Source organism: Peromyscus eremicus, chromosome 4 (genome assembly GCF_949786415.1).
Source record: "Peromyscus eremicus chromosome 4, PerEre_H2_v1, whole genome shotgun sequence".
NCBI classification, from domain to species: Eukaryota; Metazoa; Chordata; class Mammalia; order Rodentia; family Cricetidae; genus Peromyscus; species Peromyscus eremicus.
This window is the reverse complement of record NC_081419.1, coordinates 95,005,114-95,018,093: the sequence shown is the minus strand read 5'-3', so window position 1 is coordinate 95,018,093 and position 12,980 is coordinate 95,005,114. Positions and strand designations below refer to the sequence as shown.

The 12,980-nt window shown below is 43.2% G+C and overlaps 2 protein-coding genes across 4 annotated transcripts in view; one reads left to right on the top strand and one right to left on the bottom strand.

Moving 5' to 3' along the window:
- Tubgcp4 (tubulin gamma complex component 4) overlaps positions 1-4,562 on the bottom strand; it is a 59,212-nt gene extending 54,650 nt beyond the window's left edge. Inside the window, exon 1 of the mRNA XM_059261240.1 lies at positions 4,429-4,562. Coding sequence (XP_059117223.1) covers positions 4,429-4,434 — 6 coding nt within the window. The 5' untranslated portion in view covers positions 4,435-4,562. The remainder of the gene's footprint in view (positions 1-4,428) is intronic.
- On the top strand, positions 40-11,706 carry Zscan29 (zinc finger and SCAN domain containing 29). Of its 3 annotated transcripts, XM_059261234.1 has the most exons (5): positions 40-955; positions 1,566-1,770; positions 3,766-4,458; positions 7,095-7,550; positions 10,454-11,706. In XM_059261234.1, exons 1-5 carry the CDS (start codon positions 641-643, stop codon positions 11,320-11,322), a joined length of 2,538 nt encoding a protein of 845 aa, XP_059117217.1. In that variant the 5' UTR covers positions 40-640; the 3' UTR covers positions 11,323-11,706. The 3 variants fall into 3 exon arrangements, with proteins under 3 accessions (XP_059117217.1, XP_059117218.1, XP_059117220.1); XM_059261235.1 differs by lacking the exon at positions 1,566-1,770; XM_059261237.1 differs by lacking the exons at positions 1,566-1,770; positions 7,095-7,550; positions 10,454-11,706 and having other exon boundaries at positions 3,766-4,727.
- Positions 11,707-12,980: the final 1,274 nt, after the last annotated feature.

The window sequence follows — 12,980 nt, the reverse complement described above, 5'->3', positions numbered from 1 at the left end:
GGACAGAGGCTTTTGTCTCCAGCCGAATGTTGACTTTACAGTGCGTCAGGAGTCCCATGCGGCTCAGGTTCACTCTACAGCTTTGATCTAGGGCGCTAAACGCGATCAGACTTAGGTGAAGTGAGAACGAAGCAGACGGGATTTTCTATTCTCTGCAACTTCCTGGGAGTGCTGTGGTCGCCACCCAGAAATGCAGCTTTTGAAAGGTCATTTTCTCCTTCCTCATTGATTTGCTGTCCTGAAATGGCACTACCTCTGAAGACCACTTGGAGCATATGGAAAGTCTGGCCGGCTCTGGCAAGACTTGAAACATGTGAAGATATTCCTGTGATATTGCCGTTACTCTAGGAAGAAACTCCTTTTTACACAGAGACACTCATCTGCAGGTGTTTCTCCTGGGCATGGGGAGAGAGTGAACTAAGCCTAAGGCCGGAACCCAGATACTAGGAGGAGAGAAACTGCTTTTTTGTTTTGTTTTTCGAGACAGGGTTTCTCTAAGTAGCCCTGGCTGTCCTGGAACTTGCTTTGCAGACCAGGCTGGCCTCGAACTCAGAGACTCACCTGCCTCTGCCTCCTGAGTGCTGGGATTAAAGGCGTGCGCCACCACGCCGGACTGAGAAACTACTTTCTGCTGTGAAGGATGGCCAAACCCACTCTGAGGGGAAATGGCACTAACTCTGAATGCCTACGACAGCGCTTCCGGAGATTCCATTACCAGGAGGTGGCTGGACCACGGGAGGCTTTCAGCCAACTCTGGGAACTTTGCTGTCGGTGGTTAAGGCCGGAGGTGCGCACCAAGGAGCAGATTGTGGAATTGTTGGTGCTAGAGCAGTTCCTGACGGTGCTGCCTGGGGAGATCCAGAACTGGGTACAAAAGCAATGTCCAGAAAATGGAGAGGAGGCAGTGACATTGGTGGAAGACTTAGAAAGAGAGCCTGGGCGACCTGGACATTCGGTGAGAAGGAGGGGGAATTCCAAGTGTGAGGCCGGGGAGGGGCAGTTTAAGGTCAGCCAGGCAGAAAGAGGTTTGGTGACTTTTATACTTCCCTTCTGGAAGGGTTGTATTTCAGGAGAGCTTGTCTGGAGATGCCAATTGGGTGTACCTCTGCCTACTCTTATTGCAGTACGTCTCTCACTTCAATTTCTTTTTGTTGTTGTTTTGTTTGTTTGTTTGAGACAGGGTTTCTTTGTATAGCCCTGGCTGTCCTAGAACTCTCTGTAGACCAGGCTGGCCTCAAACTCAGAGATCCTTCCTACCTCTGCCTCCCAAGTGCTGGGATTAAAGGCATGTGCCGCCACCGCCTGGCTGACTTCAGTTTCTTAATAGAGAAGAAATGGGAAGTTGTTTTTTTTTTTTTCCTCAAGCTGTTATTTGGGTTTCTATTTTGATCTTTCTGTAGTTCCAGCCACTCTAACCTAATGATAACGGAATAAACATTTGTTTGTCCTAATCTCCCCACCCCTACCACTCTGTCCTTGCCTTAAAAGGATGGTCTCCTTGAAATAATCTCCCCTGGGAATGCCCCTTGTTATGACTATGAAAATTAATGAGGGGTTATTTCTAGGTCACAGTCTCTGTAAAGGGGCAGGAAATGCACTCGGAGAAGATGACACCCCCGAAATCATCACAGTCGTTATTAAGTGTTCTTCAGGAGTCAGTGAACCCCCAGCCCAGGGGTGTGTCCAAGAAAGAGAGGGCAAGAAGCCCAGCCCTGGGACTACAGGAGCAGATGAAACCAAAGGAGACTCTGAGACCTTTCCAAAGGAGCGGTGAGGAGTAGCTCATGAGGGAAGACAGAGCCGTTCTAGCTGGCAAGTAGGGGCGGGAGTAGTGAGTGGGAAAGGGACTTCAGAAATAGTGGAAACCGTCCAATGTGTGGCTGTTGGGACCTTCTGAAGACAGGTAGTTCAACCCTCTAGTACAGTAAGTATTCTTATGTTGCTTCTTTTGGTAATTCTGCCAGAGAACAGCTGCCTAGTTTTTATTATAATTAGAATAATCTTATTTCTTGGTGATGGATGCTTATTTTCTAGGTAGATTCTTTTCTATACTCAAGGTAACTTTCTTCTAGTTGTTTTCCTTTTCCCTCTATTATCTCCATTCTTTAGACCTAAGTTCTTGTTATTCTCTACACTGGAACTCCAAGTTCTCTAAATATTAATTGTGGAGAATGAAATTATATCTGTATTACTTCTGTGAGGTCTGTTATGTAAAAACAGTAAGAATTTTACCTCAGAACTTTGCAATTTTCTTCCAGTGCAGCCCAGCATATGATTATATATGATCTTTGTTCACCTGGTAACCCCTGGACTCCAGTGCCTTTGGACCCAATCAATTCTACTTGATTTTTTTGAACTTGTTTTTCTTCTTTGTGCTCTTTTGAACTAGATTGTGTGTTTATTATTTAAAACTTGTTGAGGTTGTTTTGAATTCTGATCTTATCATCCAAGATGACCAGTAATAGCATTCTTGGTTAGTTTGATAATGGTCTGTAGTCATCTATCGCAAATATCTCAACCTCGACATATGGACCTGCAGGATTAATCAGGTTTATTTTTATTTTATTTTATTTAATTTAAACACCTACCATGTGCTGAAGGGTCCAGCTGATAATGGTCCTTGCTGCACAAGCCTGGTGACCTGAGCAGAAGCTAGCCCATGAAGTTGTCCTCAGCCCCTAACGACTCTAACAGGTGCACCTCTCCCCATTTATCATGCACACATAATGACAGTTTTGTTAAAGTACCTGTTGTCAAGGAGCTTACACTATCACTTAAGAACACAATAGTGAATTATGAATATGTACTGAACTTAACTGTGAGAAAACAGTGTTAAAGACTTGCTTAGTTGTTCTATAAGGGTTTGGCCGTGTAGTCATGATATGGGGCTGAAGGGAACACCTCCTGAGGGCATTGGCAAGGAGCTTCCCAAAGGATGGGTGAGTGTGGACAGGAGGAAGAGAGGCATGGAGGTAGATAAAAGTGTACCATGTTCTGAAGAGACCAGGAGTGGATGAACTTGCTGGACACAAAGTTAAGGTTCAGCAGGATAGACATGAGCTCAGGAGCTAGTGGGACAGTGACTGCCGTGGTACCAGCACTTAGGTGGAGAGGACGATGTGCTGAGGGAAACACTTAGAATTTGGTGACGGAGTGTGAAGCAGAGACAAGTTGAAGACAGGTCCACTTCCCCGCCAACCTCTTAAAATCACTGATAATTCTCAGGACTCAAGTGAAAAAACCAGGAGACAGGAGTGACCAACGGAGAAGTGCTTCCACCTGCACACAGCAGTGTGGTGGCTAGGGAGCAACTTGGAATAGAATACCTGCTCTAAACACACAGGAGAATATTGTCTTTTCTAATTGTTCTGCTTTAGAACAGAAATCCAATTCTTATCCTTTGAGGTTTCTTCAACCACTTACTGAACTTTCTGAAAACATTTCCTTTATGATCTTTAGATGGAGGCTGTGAATGTAGCTCAGTTGGTACAATGCAGTGTGCGAAAGGCCTCATTTGACCCCAGCACTCCATAAAACTCAGCATGGTGTTGCACACTTGTAATCCTAGCACTTAGGTGGTGGCAGAAAGATCAGAAGTTCAAGGTCTTCCTCCACTACATAGCCTGGGCTATATGAGACCCCATTTTGAACAAAGAAGATAAAATCTCTTTTTGACGAAAGAGGCAGGGCTGATTTGAAAGTTTTTTGTTGTTGTTTTTATGATCAGTCCAAACTGGGATACTTTGGTTTCTTCCCTGCAAACAGGATTTCCATTTCCTACACCCAATGTGGTCTCCAGATTGGATCAAGGAGAGCCATGGATCCCAGATCTGTTCAGCTCCAAGGAGAAAGATGTCCCAAAAGGAAACAGCACAGGAGACAAACAAGTTTATACTGATCCATTACCATCCAAGAGAGAGAGAAGCAGCGGGGTGGAACAGGATCACTGGGGCTTTGATGATGAGAAAGTGGTGGGTGTGCACTGGGGCTACAGAGAGACTAGAACACTCCTTGCAATTCTCAGTCAGACTGAGTTTTATGAAGCTCTCCGAAACTGCCATAGGAACAGCCAGGTGTATGGGGCTGTGGCTGAGAAGCTACGTGAGTATGGCTTCCTCCGGACCCTGGAACAGTGCCGGACCAAGTTCAAAGGCCTTCAGAAGAGCTACAGGAAGGTCAAGAGTGGTCATCCACTTGATACCTGCCCTTTCTTCGAAGAGATGGAAGCCCTGATGAGTGCCCAGGTCATTGAACTGCCCATCAGTGGCCTGGAAGAGGCCATTTGCCATTCTGGCCAGGCAGGCACTGACATGGAGCCTGAGGAGCCAGGGCTGAGGGCCTGGCAGCATGAGGATGGAGAAGAGGCTGTGGTTGAAGGGTCTGACATTGATGACCTGGAGGCAACCCCCCAGGACCCCGACAACCCACCTGCATCTGTCCTCTTCCGAAGCCCAAGCGGTAAGAAGCTTTCCTTGGGCTTTGGGATTAGGTTTGAGGAGCAATGAAACTGGACGTGGAGCCAGCCATTGTCACCTGCCAGCTTGGCCACTTTAAGGGAACAGAGGTACTTCTTAAATCTGTATGTTTTATTCTCTTCTGTGAGCAAATAATGGGAATTGAACCTGCGGCCTTACACACATGCTAGGCCAACACTATACCATTGAGCTACATCTCAAACTTCAGACTTAGATGTTTCAAAGAAATACACCCAAATAATACAAGTATCTTCAAAGTGGTAATTCTTTTTTATTAAAATACTTTTCCTGTTTATAAAGCAGGTTCACTGAAAAAAAAAAGATACTTTGTTGTTTTCTTTCTTTCTTTCTTTTTTTTTTTTTTTTTTTTTTTTTTTTTTTTTTTTTGAGACAGAGTTTCCCTGAGTAGTTTTGGAGCCTGTCCTGGATCTTGCTCTGTAGACCAGGCTGGCCTGGAACTCATAGAGATCTGCCTGGCTCTTCCTCCCGAGTGCTAGGATTAAAGGTGTGCGCCACCACCCGGCTGTTTTATTTCTTTTTAAACAGTGAATTTTTAAAAATGTGGATAAATTATGGCTAAAGCAAAATGCTTTTCTTTATCTTTGTTCTCCTCTTTTACTGCCTCTCCACTTTTTCTCCATCTTCTGGTTCTTTCCTGTTCTCTGCTCCCAGTAAGTGGAGAATAATGGAAGGGAGAGGACTGTGTGGACCTTCCCTCCTTCCTTGGTTCCTTCGGACAGTTAGAACCACCCTGCTCGTTCTTTCCTAAAGCAGTAACGTGGACCGCAGTGCAGCATGTGTTCCTGCTCTTTCCTCTTTCCGGCCTCCGCAGTCCTCTTCCCAGATACAGTACAGACTGGAAGACCCTCAGTCTTTGCTCTTGCTGGGGTTGCTTAACGGAGAGAGTAACAGGTGAAGATAGGCCAAGATAGTAATTGGGTAGCAATATGATTCGGAAAGAGGCAGTTTTGGAGTTTTAAGTCATTCTTTTTTTTAATTAAAATTTTATGAATTTTATTGTTTAAAAAAAACCTTGTAAATTCAAAATAAAACAAAACAAAAACCTCATCAAAGTTAACCAGACTAGTTTGAATATTGATTCTGAAGCCATGAAGCTTTACATTGGATTTTACACTTTGACTATCAAATATTAAATCATTCTATAGGAAGAAAATAAGTGTGGAAAAAAATTATCAGTTAGGGATGATGCATTGTGGCCAACAGCAATTTTAGGTCTTTTTTTCCTGACCAGTGATTTTTCTAGTTGGGATCAAGATTCCAGAAAGATTAGGGAAGAGAAGTGCACTCTGCCCACACACTTCGTCTGTCTGTACTAGCTGCTCTGGGCACTGTGACAAGATACCAGACAATTGCACTTGGGTAAGGAAGGCTTTGTTTGGCTTCATGCTGGGGAAGCCATGGTGTTGAGCTGCTCTCGGTGCCAGCGGGAGCGGAGGAGGCTGGCTATGCTCCATCTGTAGTCAGGAAGCGGAATGAGTGACGCATGTGGGGCCTCGGTTGCTTTCTCCTTTCTACCTTTTCATTCAGTGTGGGACCCCAACCCCTGGGATGGTGTCACCCACATTCAAGGTAGGTCTTTCCTTGGCTAACCCTTTCTGGAAACGCCCTCACAGACTTGCCCAGTTGGTAATGAAGATTAACCATCACAGTATGTAATGACTGTTCCAGTCGTCACGTGGAAAGGCTTTTTTTAAATGGCTAAATGGTACGAATAAAAGTTCTCTGAAATTGCTAAAAGATACAGAAACAAAACCATCTATAATGCAGGTATATGTTTGCTAAGAGGTCATGTACGACAACGTCAGGAAGCACCGCCTCTGAGCCCTAGAACCCAAGGCAGAGCAAATACCACTACATTTCCCCTTTTTGTCTAAATAAGAAGGTTCTAAACTTAATGCAAACTATATACAATAAGAATGATTATCAAGTATTGTCCAGGAAAAACAAAGGGTAATAACAAACAAAAATGGAACTAAAACCTACAAGAACAACATCAAACAAGAAAGACATGCTAAATGTCCAGATCATAAGTAAATGGCAAATTACCAAGATTACCATCCTATCTTGAAGATTCTAACTATAGTGCTTAATTTGTTCTAGCTAAGATATGAGAAGATTGTAACTAACTATCTAGTCTTCAACATCAAGGAGAGAGGTGGCTCCGCAGTTAAGAGGAGTGACTGATGATCTTGAGGACCTGGGTTCAATTCCCAGGCCGTCTAGTGTCTGATCACCAAAGGATTAAAAAAAAAAAAAAAAAAAAGGACCCATGTGACCACTTTCCCTTTCCTTTTAAGAGGTTGGGTACAATGGCAGGAAGCACCACCACCTTCGGGCCCTATAGCTCAAGGTCATGGGCGGAACAAATACCACTACAGTTTGGGGAACATGAACCGTTTAAATCTAGGAACCTGAGCTTAGTTGGCATCCCTCCCTCTCTGCTTATAAACTGAGCCCCAGGCCTCATGCATGCTTAAGGTACACTCTGAGCTAATGTCTCCAGCTTAAGTGGTTTTCCTTGAAGCAGGCAGGAAGACTGAAGAGTTGAGGCTCTAAAGCTCTGGGTTAAGTGATGCTAAAATTTCTCTTCTGGTGCAGGTGTACACTGGGGCTATGAAGAAACCAAGACTTACCTTGCAATTCTTAGTGAGACTCAGTTCTACAAAGCCCTCCAGAACTGTCACCGCAACAGCCAGTTGTATGGAGCAGTTGCTGAGAGATTATGGGAATATGGCTTTCTTAGGACCCCAGAGCAATGTCGGACCAAATTTAAAAGCCTACAAACCAGCTACCGGAAAGTCAAGAATGGCCAAGCACCAGAAACCTGCCCCTTCTTTGAAGAAATGGATGCTTTGGTGAGTGCCCGAGTTGGTGCCCCACCTAATTATGACCAGGAAAAAGAAACAGCTTCTTGCTATCTCCAGGGAACCAGTGAGGCTGAAGCTGAGAAGCAAGCTGAGGACACAGAAGAAGATTCAGATGACGAAGATGATCCTGAGATACCCCCAGGGGCTGTTACAACCCGTGCCCCAGTCTTATTCCAGAGCCCCAGTGGTAAGGTTCTTTATTTTTACTTTTTGAGACAGGGTTCATGTAGCTGAGATTGGCCTTGACCTCATTGCATAGCCAAGGATGGCCTTAAACTATTGACTCTCCTGTCTCTACTTCCTAAGTGGTGGTATTACAGGTGTGTGCCTCCCTGCGCAGCTAAGATTCTTTCTGTTCTGATGGTATAAATAGCAAAAAGGAGGCTGTAGGACTTAGGAGAAAACCATGAGATTGAGAGCTGACCTCTATTCCCAGCTTTCCTGAGTTCTTACCTTTCTTCCCCGTGTTTCCTATCTATTAAAACATGTTGCTCAGTGAAAAGCTGCAAATTATTAATGTGGCTTCCTTCTGCACACTACAGCCTCACTTGACTGTAAACTTTGTAGATTTGCTATCACTTTCATATGCTGCTAGGTTTCCAGTCAGTTTGCACAGCAGCTAATCTGAATTGGGAACATTTCCCAAGTAGCATGTCATCTGTTCTGTAGAATGAAATTTATCTTTATAGATCACACTTACGTTTTTCTTCTAGTTTTAGCTTGTCTGTCAACTACAAGGCTATGTAGAAACCTGATAACCCTTTTCTTCAGATACATTTCTTTAAAAAGGTATTTTTATCTTATGTGTATGTATGTGGACCTGAGTGGATGTATATGCAGCACGTGTGCGGTGTCCAGAGGAGTGTGTTGTATCTACTGGGACTGGAGTTACAGGCAATTGCCATCTGCCCAATGTAGATGCTGGGAACCAAATCCAGGTTCTCTGTAAGAGCTCCACTGAAATGTGTCTGTCTCCAACTCCTTCAGATACAATGTTATCTGCAGGTTTCTGTGGGAACTGACTGAATCTTAGTTGCTCTATAAGGAAAAAAAATTCCAATATGGTTTCCCTCCTTGTAGGAAGAAGAGTTTTAATTTTGGAGTCATATATGTTTAGTCATGTGTATGCGAATCTCCAATATTAGCCAAGTGATTTAGTGCAAGTTGCTTAACCCCTAAATTTGCATATGCATTAAGACCTTGGGCTGGGGGTGTAGTTTAGTGGTAGAGTGCTTGCTTGAACATGCCCCAGGCTCTGGGTTAATCATTCACATTGCAAATGAAAGGAAAACTACATAAAAGGTTGATGTAACTGAGGACTAGTGAAGCCCCACCACAGTGCTAGGCACATAACAGGTATCCAATAGTTTCCACTTCCATAAGTCTTTTAGATCAGCATTCTGATGTTGCATTGGACATCAATATTTTACAAAAAAAGTCAACTACTGAGTTTGGGAAATATTAAATAACCCTTTTGGAGGTTCACAATACACTTTCATATATTAAAGATTCTAAGATCTCAGTTAGCCTGGCGGTGGTGGCGCCCGCCTTTAATCCCAGCACTCTGGAGGCAGAGGCAGGTGGATCTCTGTAAGTTCGAGGCCAGCCTGGTCTACAGAGCGAGTTCCAGGAAAGGCACAAAGCAACACAGAGAAACCCTGTTTCAAACCCCCCCTCCCCAAAAAATCTCAGTCCAGCAAATCTCTTACTTTATGGACCACCTTACAAGTGTAAGCTTCTCGGGAATACAGTCTCACACTCAGTATTCCAGGGAATTCAGGATCCAGAGTTAACCTGAAACACGTGAATAAGTGCAGTTCTCATAGCCTAGGCTGAAAGGCTGGCATTTGCTTTTTAGGATGTTAAAAAGTTGTCTAGTTGGGCTACATTACAGTGTTTTGGAACATTTAGGGTTTGGAGAGAATTTCTAGTGAAGCTTTTCTCTTTAAAAACTGCTGCATGTTTTTTCTTCCCTGTTTTTTGTTTGTTTTTATTTGTTTTGTTCTTTCTAATGTATATTGGAATGTGAGGGAGAGGGGACTTATCAAAACTATTTCTGGTTATAGAAATTTCCAAGGAAGTGTTCCTGGGCATTTCCTTCTAAGCCCTTTAATCACTGGCAATGAATAAGACCACAATATGACCAAGAGGTGGCAGAATGACAGTGTGGAAAGTGTCTTTCTGTAAACACAGAAATTGTCTTCTTTAAAACCTAGTGACTTCTTGCTGCTCTGAGTGTCTCTGCAGGGACTGGGTATTCAGAAAGGGTTGAAAGACTAACTGGCTCCTGTGGAGATTATGCAGATGAAAGGCATGTGATAGGTAGAAAAACACTGGAATTTTAATAATCCTAATATAGTAATTTGGGGGCAAGAGCCTTACTATTTTATTATTATTATTTGAGACAGGGTCTCACTATGCAGCCCTGGCTGGCCTGGAACTTGCTTTATAGACCAGACTGGCTTTAAACTCAGAGATCTGCCTGCCTCTTTCTCCCAAGTGCTAGGATTAAAGGTGTACACAACCATATCCAATTTAAAAAGATTTTAAAATACTTTAAAAAATTATGTCTGTCCATGTGTGGGCTATGCATATGTGAATACAGGTGCCCAAGGAGGCCAGAGGCATCAGATTTCCTGGAGCTGGAGTTACGAGCCCACCTGATATTGGTGGGAACTGAACTCAGATCCTCTATAAAAGCAGTACATGCCCTTGACTTCAGAACCATCTCTCTAGCACCTCCCATGTTTTTTACTTTTATTTATGTATTTAGGAGCACATACCCCATGGTGCATGTTTGGAGGTCAGAGGACAATTCATGGAGTTGGTTCTCTTGTTCCCCTGTGTGGGTTCCAGGAACTGAACTCAGGTCATCAGGCTGAGCCACCAGTACCTTTACCTACTAAGCCATTTTGCCCCCCCCACTCCTTTTTTAATAGAATGAACTTATAATAAAAATGTGGACCTCTGAGCATTTACCTGTAATCATCTAACGTGATCCTTGTTTCTCTCAGGTTTGCTCTGTACATATAATTTGTGGTACATATAATTAAGAGATGAGTGACTTTTCAAATTGTGTTCTTGTATTAGGTTTTGAGGCTGGGTTTTATAATGAAGAGAATCTTAAACGAGATATTTCTGAGGAAGTACGGCTGCATAGGACATTACTTGCAAGGTCTGAAAGGAAAATTCCCCATCATGTTAATCAAGATAAAGCTAGTAAGAATGGATGTTCATCAGCAAGCCAGTGGGAAAAGATTCAAAGAGAGAACAAAAGAAAACCAGCAATCCCAGAGAAGAATATGGGTACAGTCCTGACTTATCAGAGACCAGGCTTGGGAGATAGACCCCATAAATATCTCAGATATGGCAAAAGCTTTGGCCCAAACTCCCATCTCCTGTATCAGGTATCCCATCATGTAGAGAATCCATATAAATGTGCTGACTGTGGAAAAAGCTTCAGTCGGAGCGCACGCCTCATCAGACACCGAAGAATCCACACTGGAGAAAAACCGTATAAGTGTCTTGACTGTGGCAAAGGTTTCCGTGACAGTTCCAATTTCATTACCCATCGGAGAATCCACACAGGAGAAAAACCTTATCAGTGTGGTGAATGTGGAAAACGCTTCAATCAGAGCTCAAGTCTTATAATTCACCAGAGAACCCACACAGGAGAAAAGCCTTACCAGTGTGAAAAGTGTGGGAAAAGCTTCAATAACAGTTCTCATTTCAACGCTCACAGGAGGACACACACAGGAGAGAGACCCTATGTGTGTCCTGACTGTGGTAAGAGTTTCAGTAAGAGTTCTGACTTACATGCACATCACAGAACCCACACAGGAGAGAAACCCTATGAGTGCCGCAATTGTGGCAGGTGCTTCAGTAAGAGCTCTGCCCTTAACAAACACCGAGAGATCCATACCCGGGAGAAGCTGCTGTCACAGTCAATGCCTAAGTAAGCTCCCAAGGAAGGTCCTCTCCTGTCTGTGCCCGCTGGCTTAGGAAGCACCACTCAGGACTTTTGCCATTGTTTGTTCCTTATGCTTCCCAAATCTAGCCGATTCCAATGTCAGTGGTTTGAAGATGAAAAGTAGATTTTGGTCTGAACTGATGGTAATAACGTCTTCCCTTGTGCCTGTGCTGTTACCTTCGAGAGGATATATAGTATATCCTGTGGATCTTACGTATATCTTCACTCATCCTGTCATTCAGTGCACTTCAGTGGGAAAACCCATCTCAGCAGTTTTTCAAAGAAGTTGTGAGACTACTCATTAATTGGGCTGTCTTGCTCACTTAAACCTGTGTATACTCTTCATTTATCTTTTAAAAAGAGTTTAAAGTCCAACTTGGTTCTATCTTTTTCCAAGAATCTGGGCTGCAGATGTAGCTCAGTGGTAGAGCACTTGCCGAGTATGCACAAGGTCCTGGGTTCAATCCTCAGTAACACCCAGAGACAGTGAGTCAGGGAAACAATATAAGCCTTCCATGAACACTGGATTTCGTAGTTTCTTGTAGATTCTATAAGGGCTGTAATAGACTATACTACATTTATAGCATCTTGTTTGATTTTTCTCTTCTCTCCTCCCCTTCTGCCCCTTGTGGACTAGAAGCCAAAAGAGCTAGATGGATGTGGTGGCAGAAAAAGCAGTTAAAGCTACCAATAGGAGTTGTCTATTTTTCTAACACTGCACACACATTTTATATATATATATATATATATATATATATATATATACTGAGCAGCCTATGGGTGCTCAATACTGATTGTAAGGAGCAGAACCACTGCCATATTCCCATGTATAGGTAAAATACACTTTACCCTAAATGACAGGGAAGATGGTAGAGCTACCAATCTGCACACACACATAATCTCACTCAACTATACAAATAAAAGTATCTATTTAAACATACAAGTAATTATGGGTTTTCCAAATTGGGTGGTATTGAATTATTTCCCATATATTCATAGACTTATGATAAGCCCTGTATAATACAAGTAAAACAGTCCCTACCCTTGTCCTGGAAAACAGATAGTACATGGACAGAAAGCACAAATATATAGTTGCAACATTTAGTATTTTTTAAAGACAGGGTCTCACGACGTAGCATTGGCTGACCTAGAACTCAATATGGATATTATACTGGCCTTGAACTCACAGAGATCTGACTGCCTCAGTCTTCAAAGTGCTAGGATTAAAGGTATGTGTCACCACAACAGGCTGCAACTGTTTTAAAGAAATTTAGGAAGCTAAAGTTACTACACCAGAAATAAGTTGTAACATAGCTTGCTCTGAGAGAACTCTGGAAAGTATTTTTTCAGGAAACAGTAAGCATTCAAAGGAAGAAAAGTAACTAGATACATTATAGTGAGACAGACTTTCCAAAACTAGTTGTAAAATTGGTGCTAGGTGGGTGAAAAGTGGGAAGACATCAAAGCAAAGACCAAAGACCTTTTTAAGGTCACTAAAGCTTGATGCAGGAAAAGCTCATGAATGTATGACACAGCTATATAGAGGCAGAGAATCCGCTCAGCAGATGGGGAGCGCTAGAGGCAGACCCTGAGGTGTACCCTGTGTGCTGTGTGTGCTTCCTGATGACAGAGCAGCAGCCTGGCTCA

Coding starts and splice junctions, on each gene's coding strand:
- Zscan29 (XM_059261234.1), top strand. CDS start 641: ATGGCCAAACCCACTCTGAGGGGAAATGGCACTAACTCTGAATGCCTA. Junction 1,771..3,765: donor GAGACCTTTCCAAAGGAGCG/GTGAGGAGTAGC, acceptor CCCTGCAAACAG/GATTTCCATTTCCTACACCC. Junction 4,459..7,094: donor CCTCTTCCGAAGCCCAAGCG/GTAAGAAGCTTT, acceptor CTTCTGGTGCAG/GTGTACACTGGGGCTATGAA.